Source organism: Crocuta crocuta, unplaced genomic scaffold (genome assembly GCF_008692635.1).
Source record: "Crocuta crocuta isolate KB4526 unplaced genomic scaffold, BGI_CrCroc_1.0 scaffold205, whole genome shotgun sequence".
In the NCBI taxonomy this organism is placed as follows: Eukaryota; Metazoa; Chordata; class Mammalia; order Carnivora; family Hyaenidae; genus Crocuta; species Crocuta crocuta.
Window position 1 is genome coordinate 2,319,091 of NW_027530644.1, and position 14,957 is coordinate 2,334,047.

A 14,957-nucleotide genomic window follows, 5' to 3' on the forward strand; every position below is an offset into this window, starting at 1 on the left:
CCTGGCTGCCCACCTCCGAGGCTGCGTNCGGTGACCTCTTGGCCGCCCCCCCTCGGAGGCTCAGATGGCTCAGGCGAAGATCAACGCGAAAGCCAACGAGGGGCGCTTCTGCCGCTCCTCCTCCATGGCCGACCGCTCCAGCCGCCTGCTGGAGAGCCTGGACCAGCTGGAGCTCAGGTGCGCGGCGGGGCGGTCTGCGGGCGGAGGCCGCGGGCGGCGGGCCGGCTGCGGCCGCGGAAGGTGCTTGCCCGAGATTCGCTCTCCGTGCGGATGGGGCGGTTTTGTCGGGCCCTCGGTGGGTTTTCCTCTCCGTCGGAGAGAGAACGCGTGCGATTTAAGGCGGAACCTGTGAGCACATTGTTGGTGGCCACGTTCTCATTAACAGACATGAGCGTTTGGGAACGGAGAAAAATCAGAGAAGGTAAAAGTTACCGTGACGTTATTTGAGATTAGAGACTGTGACAGTCCGTGTCTACAGAACTTCTAGAACCTTCTGAGTGCCAGTATGTGGTCTTCCCAAATGGTCTTAACTTACTCTTTTCCTATTAATGCATTTTTAAGAGCGGCAGCAGTTTACTGGTCCCCGATGTGAGTGATAAGTTAGTTTCTTTGCTCCAAAACCCAGCAAAGCAAAAAATTAAAAATCCTGGGATCCGTCTGATAACAAGGAGTACGGAGTAGGACAAATGAGGGGCTGCGGGGAGAACAATGGCTGGGTACGTGGTGTAGTAAGACCCTGCAGCCTTCAATTTCCTCCTAACCCCGCATGCAACCTTTCCGTTAGTTTCTCAGTATTTACTGTGTTCCTTCTTCCAGAGAAGACACTGACTGACACCTTCTTGAAAGCGCTGATCATTGGCCTGAGAGTATAAGATAGTCACACTTTTTTTCTTAATTGAGTAAGATTTTATTAAGCAATATAGTGTTAAGCATATATACAATCTCTAATTTATAAAATTTTGGAAATGTTTGGAAAACCTTTATGTACTTCCTGTAAACGTTTATGTCACCAAAGTTACTGTGACAGTTGTGTGCAGGTGTAGATAAATGAACATCTTATCAATACTCTGCAACCCCTGAAACTACAGTGAACTTTTTCCCCATAGTTTTCACGGGGGAGCAAAGAAGTATGTAAGCCAAAAATTTTAGGAAGTAGTCCATATGTCTTTATCTCCCTGGATTTATATACCAAAATGAGAAGAGGTGTCTATTTGCCAACAAAGTGCATGTATAACCACAGAATATCTTGGCAGTTGAGGCAATTATTATCCTGAGAAAAGAGTCAAAAAATGAGAAATTCTCCTTCCACGATGATTTCATGGATGGCAACAGATGGGGAAACCTGAGCCAAAACCACATTCTCCGGTTCTGCTCAGAATGAGACAAATGGAACAAGAGGAAAGTAATGCTTTCCTATGGTTGGGCTTGACACACTCAGCCCCCAGAGAAAGTGGAACAAGACTGATCAGTGGCTTCAAGCTACTTAATGCCCCTCTGAAGTATTAATAATATTTCTTTTTACATAGCAGCATTGCAAGTAACTCCCCACATCCTCCTGAAACCATTATTTCACTCTATGTTAACTAACTTGGATTTAAATAAAATTGTAAACATAATATAAATAAATAAATAGGAAATGAAGACACCAGGGGGGAAAAAAAGTAACACCCTCTTCTCTACAGGTACTTAGAACTTTGAGGGCAAATTCTTAACTATTTCAGGACTCTCTCCCTCCTGGTCCGAAAGGATTTTTCCTGAAAGGAATGTGGAGGATGTTGCCCCTCCCTTCTACAAGCTGAGTCATTCTCCTCAAACTTAAATTAACACCTCTTGTGTGGTAGGTGGAAAAGCAGGCATGTACTTATCTTTAAAGGAAAGCCTCTGGTTTTGAGTATCAGTATATTCTAATGTTTGATTAATGTAAAATGAATTGATTACTTTATACAAGTGATTACATTATAACTTAATTAACCCTTGAGCTGAGGAGGAAAGACTGATTAAAATGTGCTAATTACTCATTTTAAGGACTTCTCTAGTAATTTTTGGCTTTTGTAAGCTTTGTTTCTTCCTTAAAATAAAAAGTAATAACTAATCTAAGGAAATGTTTTAGAAGGTAGTGAAAATAAAGAAAAATGCAAATGCTGATGCTTTAAAGTTCCTTTGAAACCACATGAGCGGTGTCACAGAGCACTGCACTGTTAAAAACTAGCATCATGCCTAGATCTATTTGTAAAAGAAAACATATTCATAGGTAATTTGCTCTAATAGTTTAATTTTATATTAAGGATGACTCATAAGGCAGTGTTTTAGATAGAATAAAACACTATAGTTTGTACTTAGAAGCTTCCATTTACTGTTCCCCAGCCAATAAAAAATGTCATCCATATGAAACGAAAGAAATTTGCCAAATGCTTTATGAGCTAGAGTATCAACTGGTGTATCTGATTTTTAAATGCTTTGAAATGTTTGGCAGCATTCTACAAATCATTAAAGGAATTCCGTTTGTTCCTAATACTTTACCACGATACGTGCGTTTCTTTCTTGACTCCATCTTCTCTCCTTTTTTGCTTCTTCCTAAAAGGGGGATTCCTTTCTCTCCCAGTTTTTTGACCAATTCTAAATGGTGCCTGATTTTTGCATTTTGTTTTAGGTGTGCAATATAGTGATGCAGCCATTCTTATTTTTTTAAGTATACATGTATATATAGGTTTATTTTTATTTGAGAGAGAGGTAGAGAGCAAGTGGGGGAGGGTCAGAGAGACAGAATCCCAAGCAGACCCTGCAATGTCAGCACAGCACCCAGTGAGGGGCTCAAACTTAGGGACCGTGAAATCACGACCTGAGCTGAAGCCAAGAGTCAGCCGCTTAACCAGCTGAGCCACCCAGGTGCCCTGATTCAACAATTCTATACGTTACTCAGAGCGCCTCAAGATAAGTGTACTCTTGGGGCACCTGGCTGGCTCAATCAGTAGAGCCTGGGAGTCCTGATTGAGCCCCACATTGGGTGTAGAGATTACTTAAAAATAAAATCTTTAAGGGGCACCTGGGTGGCTCAGTCAGTTAAGCATCTGTCTTTGGCCCAGGGATTATGGGTCCAGCTCCTCGTCGGCTCTGTGTTGACAGCTCAGAGCCTGGAACCTGCTTCAGATTCTGTGTCTCCCTCTCTCTCTGCCCCCCTACCCCACTCACACTCTGTCTCTCTTTCAAAAATAAATATTAAAAAAAAAAAAAAAACTTTAAAACGGGTGCTTGGGTAGCTCAGTCAGTTAAGCATCTGACTTTGGCTCAGGTCATGATCTCCCGGTTGGTGAGTTCAGGCCCTGCGTCAGGCTCTGTGATGACAGCTCAGAGCCTGGAGCCTGCTTCGGATTCTGTGTGTGTGTCTCTCTCTGTCCCTCCCCCATCCACACTCTGTCTCTATCTCTGTCTCTCTCTCCCAAAAATAAATAAACACTTAAAAAAAAAAAAAAGATAAGTGTACTCTTAATCCCCTTCACTTATTTTACCCATCCCATCCACCTCTTCCCTCTGGTAACTGCCCATTTGTTCTCTATAATTAAGGTCTTGTTTTTTTGCTTTGTCTCTCTTTTTTTTCCCTTTGTTCATTTGTTTTCTTTCTTAAATTCCACATATGAGTAAAATCATATGTTATTTGTCTTTCTCTGACTGACTTTGCTTAGCCTTATACACTCTAGCCCCATCCATGTTGTTGCAAATGGCAAGATTTCATTCTTTTTTATGGTTGAATAATATTCCATTAAGTATATGTATATGTGTATCTTCTTTATCCGTTTATCGATGGACACTTGGGCTACTTCCATAATTAGGCTATTGTAAATAATGCTGAGATAAACGTAACAGTGCATATAACCTTTCAAATCAGCATTTTTGTACTCTTTGGGTAAATACCCAGTAGTATGGTTACTGGATCATAGGATAATTCCATTTTTAATATTTTGAAGAACCTCCATACTGTTTTCCAGTGTCGGTACCAGTTTGCATTCCTGCCAGCAGTGCACAAGGGTTTCTTTTCCTCCACATCCTCGCCAATACTTCATTCTTGGATACTTGAGTACTTAATAAGAGAAGGGACTATAATTTGAAGAGCCTGTTTTGGAAATTATTTATTTCAATTAAATTCATGATGGGAGCATTTGCCATTTCTCTTCCTTTGTATGAAAGCACAAGTTCTTGGTATTTATAAGCCGGAGTTCATAATGGTAAGTATGTGATAAATAGCCTGAAGCCAGTGTTTACCAGCACCAATTCTAGACACAGGACGCGTAGTAACCCATAAACATAATTGTTTTAGTCAGTGCTGTAACTCAACTGTGTTAAACTCTTTACCTGCTTTACTTCATTCAGTCACAACCACCATCTCATTAAACCTGTTTCATAAATGAAGAAATTGAGTCAGAGAGAACTTAGGTTACACAGCCAGTTAGTGGCAGTGCTGGTTTGAACAGCGTGACTGAAAAGCCATTGCCGCTTCATTGCATGCTGTGTAAGCGGACATATCCACTGTAGCCTCAGTCTGGTGAAGTCGCTGTCCGGCCTCTCTCACAAATGTGTCCTTTTGATTCGTAGGCTGCAGAGATGTGTGAGGCACAGGAGACCCGAATACTAGGGGAGGACGCAAGAACTTCAAGTTCTGCCCTCCTAAGAATTTTCTGACTAAAATTTCTTTGTGTTACAGCCTGCTTAGTTGTGATTTCATGCAGAGAATTTTCCAGGAGTACCACCCAGGCCAGCCTTGGTATGAGGAGGAGTTCTTTCCCAATTTTGGACATGTAGCTCTTCTAGGATCTGTTAATAAAAACAGAGCCACCCTTCTCCGCCAAGAGAAGTATTGTCAAATGATGTTTAAAAGCTTGAAGGGTAAAGTGAGGTGGTCTAACACTTGTCTAACCAGAGTCCCAGAAGAAAATAATAGCATGGAGGACAGGGAATATTCAGAGATACTATGGCTAACAGTTTTCTAGAGCTAAATGGAAGGGTTGTAGACAGAAAGATTTATATGTGAGGTGAATTTAAGGATCTCCGTAGCTGACAAACAGTGCAAATATTACTTAGATAAATTAAGTAGAAGTCTAGGTTCAGCTAGCGGGAACAGCACATGAAAGGTCAATGGTACCAGAAAACAAACAAACCTTGAAATCTGCTAAAGAATGAAATATTCTGAAGAATGCATTTTATCTTAGCTATGAAATGAAAAAAAGTGTACATGAAAATGTATCTGAGAAGTCCCATTAAAAGTAAGATCTGTTTATCACAGGAAAAATGCCCTGACAGTTTCTAGCCTTGGGGAGGAAAACAAAGGTAAAACAACAACAACAGAAAACCCACAAGATTTAAAAGTTCCATCTAATTTCTTCTGTATTTGGGGCTCCTGGGTGGCTCAGTCAGTTAAGGGTCTGACTTTGGGTTGGGTCATGATCTCATGGCTTGTGGGTTCAAGCCCCAAGTCGGGCTCTGCCCTGGGAGCACAGAGCCTGTCTCCCTCTCTCTTGCCCTCACCAGCTCGCTCGCTCGCTCGCTCTTTCTATCTCTCAAAAATAAACGTTAACAATAATTTTTTCTGCATTTGGTATCATTTAATGGCAAAATATCTTCCTTATATTTATGGGGGTTTTTCCTAGCGCGTCTCCTCTTAAACCATTTTCTTGTTAACAATTCCATGAACTTCCTGTTGTAACTTGATGTAACGGAAGCTTTCCTTTTTAGAATAACATTTAATTCTCTATCATTGTGCATTTGAGTACAAACTCAAGAGTCTTGAAAAATTAATCTCTTCTTTCAACATCTTCTCATTTACCAATCACATGATTTCATCTTTGTCATGTACACAGTGCAGTCATGGTTTGTGTTTTTCACATAAATATTGCATATTAGTGCCAACTCAACCTCCCTTCTGTGCACTGGGCCCTCGGTTATCTGCCTAAGAGTTGGCTAATGTAAAATATTTAAGCACGCAATGAATGGTGCTGGAAGTGGGCCTGCTGTTGCATTAGTGCTGTTTTATTGGTTTTTATTGTGCTTTCCAGCCACATTTGTCACATAAGATTCATACCAGCTCTTTGTTTTTCTAGTTCTTATGAACTCAGAGTTCAACATATATTTAGTATCTTGATGAACAAAGAGACCGTGTGACTTTGTAGTCTGTCAGTGCTATTTTGGGGTCTAACAGGTGGATGGCTGTTGGGAAAAGGCAAATGTGTGGTTAGGGTGAGAAGGGGAAGCCTTATATGGAGTGGACATGTGCTTAAACATTAGTGAAGTTGTTCCTTCTGTGCCCACTTAAGGCAGTGATCAGGATTAGATCTTCCATGATCTCATGATTCTTGGGCCATCTGAATACTGAGAATGTAAGTCTGTCACTGTTCATTTTGCAAAAATGGCAACGTATAACAAGCATTTGCCCTGGAAATAAAGCACTGATGCATACAGGATTTTCTTTTCTTCTGCTCCCATGATTCCATAGCCTTGTTCTTCAGTGACTAGGTGTGTTCATGTGTATGTGTGTTAAGAGTGCATGTGTATTGGGGCGCCTGGGTGGCTTAGTCGGTTAAGCGTCCGACTTTCGCTTAGGTCATGATCTCGCGGTTAGTGGGTTCGAGCCCCGCGTCGGGCTCTGTGCNCCTTTAAACTCAAGAAAAGACAAAGGTCTTTCTTTGAAGCCTGTCTAATCACCACTGCTTAATAAAGCAACAGAGGACTTTAGTTAGTACTATAAATAAATAAAAATAGGAGCTGATAGGATTGAAAAGGAAGAAATTAAAATTGTCATTTTGTACAGATGATATGCTCACCAATCAGGAAGAATCATGGAATCAAAAGATAAATTATTAAAATTAATAAATAAATCAGTTACCAGTTACAAGGTGAACCTTCTAAAAACAGCATTTCTCTAACCAGCAATAACCAGCAAGAAATTATAATTTAAAATATTCATAATAACAACAATCTTCAGAGGATCAAAGCACTCTAAAGAGTCCACAAAAACTACCATGGAGAATACTTAAAAACTTGGGGCACCTGGGTGGCTCAGTCGGTTAAGTATCCAACTCTTGGTTTCAATTCGGGTCATGATGTCACAGTTTGTGAGTTCAAGCCCCGTTTTGGGCTTTGTGCTGACAGTGTGGAACCTGCTTGGGATTCTCTCTCCCTCCCTCTCTGCCCCTTCCCTGCTCCCACTCTCTCTCTCTCAAAAAATAAATAAATAAACTTAAAAAAGTATATTAAAATTTTTTTGAAAAGAATAGTTCAAAACTCTAGGAATGTAGAAGAGGGGTGCCTGTCTGGCTCAGTCGATTGAGCATGTGACTCATGATCTCAGGGTCGGTGGGGTTTACTTAAAACAATAAAATATTTTTTTGTTGTTATTTTTTTAATTTTGAGAGACAGAACATGTGGAGCAGAGCGAAAATCCCAAGCAGGCTCTACACCATCAGCATAGAACCTAATGCCAGGCTCGAACTCACAAACTGTGAGATCATGACTGGAGGCCGAAATCAAGGGTCAAGACAGGACACTTAACCAACCTAGCCACCCAGGTGTCCCCCAAAAATAAAATCTTAAAAATATAATACAAAAATAAACGTAGAGAAGATAGAAGATAATCTGAATAGATGGAGAGATAGATATCATATCATGCCTCTGGATAGAATGGCAATATGCTAAAGATGTCAAATTTCCCTTAGTTCTTTGAGAAACCCAATAAACTTACTCTAGAGTTAATGTGCAGGATTAAAAGTCTAAATAGCTAAGTTACATTTAAGATTAAGGTACTGGTTCTGCCAAATAATAAGGCATATTACAAGGCTGTTGCTATGTTTTAAAAATGTGTGTTGGTATAAGAACAGTCAAATATACGAGTGGGTGTAATAGAGATTTCCAATAGTAGACAATCAATTTCCTATAAATCATTGGAGGATAGGTGGATGGTCGGCAGATGGAATGTTGGAGAAACCAGTTCACTATTTGGAAAAAATAAAACAAAATCCTTACCTAATCACCTACAGGGTGGATTCTAGATGGACTAAGACATAAATATGAGAAAGATGAAGCAATAAAGTTAATAGCAAAAAATACAGGAAAATATCTTATGACCTAGGATGGAAAAACCCTGAAGCAAAACTTCAAAGCATAAACCATAAGGCAAAAGAAGAGCAAGAAAAGACTAATTTGATCACTTCAAAGTAAGGATATCTGTTCAGTGAAGGACATCCCAGACAAAATTCATATATGATAGGATGGGAGAAGATGAATGTCATTGTTTTTAACATAGGATTAATTCCTTGAACATGCAAATCAATAAGAGGACAGTAACCCTTGTTTAAAAATGATAAACAAGGGAGGGAGGGGGAAAGAAAATGAAATGAAATGAAAATAGGCACAGGCTATGAAGAGGCTAACAAGAATATGAACAGATATCCAAAATTATTTGTAATGACAGACATGTAAATTAAGTACGAACATGTCACTGTACACTTACTAGACTGGCAACAAGTAGAAAGTTGGAAAATGCTGAGTATTGGTAGGGCTATGGGGACACAGGGATTCCTCTCCTTTGCTGCTGGGAATATTGTGAAGGAGTTCAGGACAGGGTCCCCCAGAATGTGCCACTTTGATATGTGGGTTATTTTGAGCTGAAGGCATGTGAGAGCCTGCAGGCTCAAAAGACACTTTTGCCCCTCCCTTAACCACACAGAAGAATCTAAATTAGGGGTCTTTCCCAGAATAAGGGTTTAAGCAGAGAGAAATTTTATCTGAGTGGCCCATCTGTTTGGTAGGGCAAGCATCTAATTACCAAACATCTGCTCTTCTTATCACCCTGTGAAGTATATTCCTATTGTCTGAAGTTCCAGACCCCTACTCTCCTCCTTCATTTAGAATGACAGCTACACCTGATTTTGCCTGACCATCATTGGAATTTCCATGTCCATGTGGGTTCCCCCTATGTACACTATTATATTTGATGTTTTCCTCTTAATCTGTCTCTGTCAATTTGATTCTTAGTCCAGCTAGAAGCACCTTTGAGGGGACAGGAATTCTTGCTTCCCAGCAGTGGTCTAGCATAGCCATTCCTGAGAACAGTCATAGTACTACTGAGTTAAATTGAGGATGCGCACACCCTTGTCTCAGGAATTCTACCCTGGGATACATCCTAAGGAGATTCTCATTCAGTCCATTTGGGGACATGTATTCATTTAAGCATTTTTTTGTGGTGATGAAAAGTGAGGGGACAAGGTGGGTGTCTTCACTGGGAGAGTGGATGTAAAACCAGATGGATATGCCTGAAGTATATGCTATGCAGCAATCAGAAGCTACTGACTAGATGTTCACGTAGGAAGCTGGATGGTTTTTAAGAAAATAATGCTGAATGAAAAACAGAGAGATATAACTTGAAAATAGATGAGACCACAAATACAGATTTTGTTAAGAACAAATAGAAAATATATAAACCCTAAATAGAATGGTCGCCATACAAGCAAGAAGGTAAATGGGAGTAGGGTAGGTGGAGTGAAAACAATAGGAAAATTAACTTTTTAAAAAGGAATAAAGAATGTTTGAAAGGTGCCCCTAGTGATCTGGAAACCTGAGTTGGAGCACATAATAGAGATGAGGAAAACTAAATTTCCACGTGGTGACTTGTCCCAATTTCTGCAGGGTGGAGGCTTTGAGAGAAGCGGCAACTGCTGTGGAGCAAGAGAAAGAAATCCTCCTGGAGATGATCCACAGCATCCAGAATAGCCAGGACATGAGGCAGATCAGCGACGGTGAGAACATTGCCACGGAAGGGAGCTCATCTTTTCTACTCCGTGAAGGGATTTGGGATACGTGTGGGTTCATGTGCGCTTGACTTGAGGAAGGAGCACACCAGGCTTTGAGCAGCCATGAGCAGCGGACAGCAGCTGCAGCTGTCAGGCTATTACAAGAGCCAGTATCCAGAGGTCACCCTTCTGGCCCACCCCCTACTTCAGGGACATGATTGGAAATGGTAGAAAAAGCCCCCACGCTCCAAAAGAGGTAGCCCTGAGCAGTAAGGCTGTGGCTTTAACCTCAGGTTCACACTCCTAACTTCAGCTCCTCAGAAGTTACTAGACTGTAGAAGTGTAAAAGCAGAAAAAACAAAAAGAAGGGTTGAGGTGCAACTTAAATAGAGAAAGGAGAGAAAATCCAGGGGAAGTAAATTATGGACCGGATGAAGCCCCATTACTGTAAAAGCATGGTATTGTTTCCATAAGAAAAGCATGACTGCCCAGGAGAGACAGGGCACCTGTCATTTCCGTTCACCAGCAGTGGTCTTCCTAATTTGGTTGCCCTGGTGCTTCCTGGGACAAGCTGATGGACCAGCAGCTGGTGCCATGAACATGCCATCTAACTCCAGGGCCTGAACTGTTACACATGCACGGGGGGTCAAGACCTAGCCAGTCTTTTCCCCATCCTGACCAAAGATCCATGAATTAGGAAGTTACAGAACAGAACAAATAGGAGATTGCTGACATTTTCATATAAATAATGAAATGTTGACCCAGCGCACCTTTCCCTACTATTGCCTCTCTGTGCTGGCAAAGACTTAAACCACTGGCCTGCTCAAATTTGCCTGGAGAAGATGAAGCCAGTGCCTCATTTTGAGGCCAGCTTTTTCTTCGCTGCCGTGGCTATGTTTTTGTCAGCCAAAATTGGGTCATTGTATTCTGATACACTTGCAGAATATGTCACCCCAAAGTATGCCTCTTTGGCATAAGAATTATTTCAAGCTGAATATTTTTGAGAAACTGCAGACACAGGAGAAGTTCTGAAAACAGAGTAGAAGTCATTCTTTTGTAAGGCAAGTTTAAATTTATAAAAGAAAGTTCCATTTATAAGGAACTCTGTGTACCAGAAAGAGGATGACTGGAAATCACAAGAAACTCTTATCTATGCAGAAAGTGCCTACTAAATCTGCAAAACAACCTTACCCTGGTTTATTCTGCTTTTCCTGGTAACCTCCCCAAGAAGGGGAAGGCCTCCCTCAACGTCTTAGTCCTTAGCTGAGGATGGTTTTTAAGGTGGTGACTTGGGCCATCTCAGGGAGTTAGACCATTTCAGTAAACTTCTCCTATGTATATTTGAAGTATACATATTAATAAACTTCTGGGTTTTTTTCTTGTGAATCTGTCTTTTATTAGGTTTCTCAGGCAAGAACTCAGAAAGGTACAGGGAAAATATTTTTCTGCCCTTACATGCGCATCCATATAGAGAGATCCACCAAATCTGATCCCTTGCTCTACACAGCACAAAGCCCTGGTTACATTCACTATTCACTCTGTGTTAAGACTCTGTCTCCATCCCAGCTACAAATGCATACCCACCCGCACTTTTTCAAGCACAACCACTAAGAAGTCATCTAGTAGTACCCCATGCATAAAGACTTTCAGGGAAAGGTATTCTGCAGCCTCTCTCTGTAATACACTCATCAGTTAATCTTGCGTGCTATAGTTTTAACTTTTACATTTAAAAATTTCATAGCAGAAGCACTTAAAGAAAGTAGTTTTAGCCACAAATGAATGACTTTGTGTTCTCAACATTGATAAAATTATATCTCATATTGATTGATACTTTAAACTTTCTACATTTAGGAGAAAGAGAAGAATTAAACCTAACAGCAAACCGTTTGATGGGACGAACCCTCACCGTTGAAGTTTCAGTAGAAACTATTAGGAATCCCCAGCAGCAAGAATCCTTAAAGCATGCCACCAGGATTATCGATGAGGTGGTCAGTAAGTTTCTGGATGATTTGGGAAACGCCAAGAGTCACTTGATGTCACTGTACAGTGCGTGTTCATCTGAGGTGCCACCTGGGCCTGTTGACCAGAAGTTTCAGTCCATAGTGATTGGCTGTGCTCTTGAAGATCAGAAGAAAATTAAGAGAAGATTAGAGACTCTGCTTAGAAATATTGAAAATTCTGACAAGGCCATCAAGCTGTTAGAGCATTCTAAAGGAGCTGGTTCCAAAGCTCTGCAACAGAATGCTGAAGGCAAATTTAACTAGTTTTGAAAAAGAAGAGCGCTTACAAATGATGACGTAAAAATGATTAAATACTAGTTCTTTATGTTAGACATAACATTTGATACTGATTGTTTGTTTCAGATGAGGAAAATACTCCAGTGTCATCAGTTTTGTGATTAAATAATTAAAACTAGAAGTATTTTAATTATCTTTTTAGAAGTTTTTAGATTGAATTCTTGTCTTGTATTAGAATCTAGCACCTAATATATATATATTTTTTACTATTCTGTGGATGAATACATAGTACATAGGAGAGTTATTGCTCAGCCTGGGGCAAAAACATTACTTTCTTTCCTGAGTTTTATCTGGTGTGGAGATGCTTGGGCACATGGGGCATTTGGTTGACTAGAAATTCTTTACCTTAAGCAGCACACACACTTACTACACATCTACTGTTAACTAAGAAGTGTGCTTAAAAGGGATCACAAAATAAGAACCTTTCCTTACATCTTTTTCATAAAGCACCTTTTTTTGGACATCTCTATCAATTTTGACTTTAAGATTTATGCATCTGGTAATATGAATATATTTATTCCTATATGTGAAAACATGGGATAAAGTGTGAGAGAATTCACCTGTGATTTTACCACCGTGAACAGCTCTATATCCACTTCATCTTTTTCCAAATGCATCAATTCTCTCAATTTTTACTCATTATAGAAATACAGTGTTGTAACTTGCCTTTTTTTAAAAATGCTGCTATTAAGTCTGCTAATCGTCAACTTTAAAACCTCGATTCTGTATAGTTGTATAACTGACTTAGCCATTCCGCTTACTAGACATTTAGGTTGTTTCCAGGTTGTTTCTTATTCCTGTATATTTATATACAGAGAGCTTTTTCTTTTTTCTTTGGTTTTTTATTTTCTTTGTATAAATTCCCAGCAGTGGGATTTACTGGGTCAAAGGGTATATACATTTTCATGACCTGACATATTTCCAGAATTTTTTGTATAAGAGTTACATCAATTTATACTGTCTTCAGTAATTAAAATGTAGCTATTTCACTAAAAACTTTCCAGAATCAAGCATTGTTTTTTCTTACATTAGAAATTACACTAAATACCTGAATTTCGTTTGCATTTTGTTTACTAACGAGGTTGACCAGTATATTGATTATTCTTGTATGTGTGATAAATGAAACAAATGTATAAGAACACTTTTCATTTGTTAGAAGTCATTAGTGCTGTGGATACACAAAAACCTCAACTCCCCCTCAAATACGACTTCAAAGTGAATGCATCAAACCCAATTTTCATGAGAATGTAGGTATTCTTTAACACTGGGGGGAAAAAAGAGTCAAGATCCAGATTGGCTTTATATATTTATATCTTGCAATGCAAACAATATTGAGCTTCATTTTCTGGGCAAAAATGTCAAATTAGCCTCTCTTCATAAAAAGCAATTACAATCTGAGAACATTATGGTGTTGATTGCCGTTGCTAAGTTGGCCTCATTTAAATCTTTCCACTTCATGGGAAGCATTAATTCTCATTGATAACTGTGGTCAAAGCCTCTTGATTTTGTCAGTTGACTCTCATTTGCTATCATCAGTTTCATGATCACATAAAGACGTTCTTTTTGTGCCATCTTTACCAGCTTTTTGAAAATTAGGAAGCCAGGATCAAGTTTTCTTCCAGTTTTCAAGGACAGTCAGCATCTTTGAATCCCTTCCACCCTGGAAGATGCCCCTGCTTCCCATTCACTTGTTCACTCCATGTCAGACTAGGACATTTTCTACCAGAGGTTTGGGCCCTGCCTCCTCAACCTTTGTGCTCTTCATGTTGTTTCTTACCCGTTTTTTTGCAGTGGAGATTTGTTGGAGGCCAGCCCTTATCACAGACTTGAAGAGCTGAGGTGTGCTGTCTCCAGGCTGTCTCGGTTTCTGGCCTGCAGCATCTGTCGCCCTCTGTACTTCCAGCCTGAACCACATTCTAGGGGCACGGACCTCAGTGTGTTGATTCTTAACATTTTTATTTCTTATAAGAATGAATAGAAGTGTAATTCATTTTTAAATGGTGAAACTACCAAGAGTCACATGTTACCTTCATCTGTCATCTTTCTTTTTTTTTTAATGTTTATATACTTTTGAGAAAGAGAGAGACAGGGGAGAGTGTGAGCAGGGGAGGGGCAGAGAGAGAGGGAGACAGAATCCAAAGCAGGCTCCAGGCTCTGAGCTGTCAGCACACAGTGTGACGCAGGTCTCCAACTCCTAAGCCATGAGATCATGACCTGAGCCAAAGTCTGACACTCAACCAACGGAGCCACCAAGGTGCCCGTCATCTTTTATATAGGTAATAGTTTGGGACCACAATGGAATTCAGAGTATGTTATCTTTTATTCATACATTCCCTAACAGTCCCATTTCTTTTTGTTTGTTTGTTTGCTTGCTTAATGTTTATTCATTTTTTGAGAGAGAAGGAGAGAGGGAGAAAGAGACAGAGCACAAGTGGGGGAGGGGTGGAGAGAGAGACACAGAATCTGAAGTAGGCTCCAGGCTCTGAGCTGTCAGCACAGACTCTGACACGGGGCTCAAACTCACGAACTGCGAGATCGTTTCATACCATTTATAGAAGGTAGCCTACAGTGTTTGGACAGCCCTGCTGCTTGCCTCATGAGCGCTGCTTGCCTCATGAGCACTGCTTCCCAGTAGAGTGTCCCTAATCCTACACTGGCTCTTAGAGTGTGCAGCTCGCGGGACCTGCCAAGGAATCGACAGGAGAGCACTCAGTGTGCATCAACTGAGGACAGAGTGACAGTCCTTCCCCAGGAAAAGTCTGACAAATGTAGAATTGTGCCTCCTGGTATTTTAATGTAGGAACACTTGAAGTTAAGGAAAAAAAAAAATCCAGACAGCTTTCAGAGGGATAGGAAGGAGAGAGCTAACAGTAAATAAATGTGAACT

General features: G+C 40.4%; 1 protein-coding gene across 1 annotated transcript; it reads left to right on the forward strand.

The window, feature by feature from the left end:
• Positions 1–34: 34 nt before the first annotated feature.
• BAG2 (BAG cochaperone 2) lies at positions 35–13,102 on the forward strand. The gene is made up of 3 exons (XM_077769083.1): positions 35–177; positions 9,670–9,779; positions 11,625–13,102. The coding sequence occupies exons 1-3, from the start codon at positions 65–67 to the stop codon at positions 12,035–12,037; spliced, it is 636 nt and encodes a 211-aa protein (XP_077625209.1). The 5' UTR covers positions 35–64; the 3' UTR covers positions 12,038–13,102.
• The last annotated feature ends 1,855 nt before the right edge of the window (positions 13,103–14,957 follow it).

Excerpts from the sequence above, each read along its gene's own strand:
- BAG2 (XM_077769083.1), top strand. The coding sequence starts at position 65 with ATGGCTCAGGCGAAGATCAACGCGAAAGCCAACGAGGGGCGCTTCTGC. Across the intron at positions 178-9,669 it reads CTGGACCAGCTGGAGCTCAG|GGTGGAGGCTTTGAGAGAAG; the intron begins GTGCGCGGCGGG and ends CAATTTCTGCAG. Across the intron at positions 9,780-11,624 it reads CATGAGGCAGATCAGCGACG|GAGAAAGAGAAGAATTAAAC; the intron begins GTGAGAACATTG and ends TTCTACATTTAG.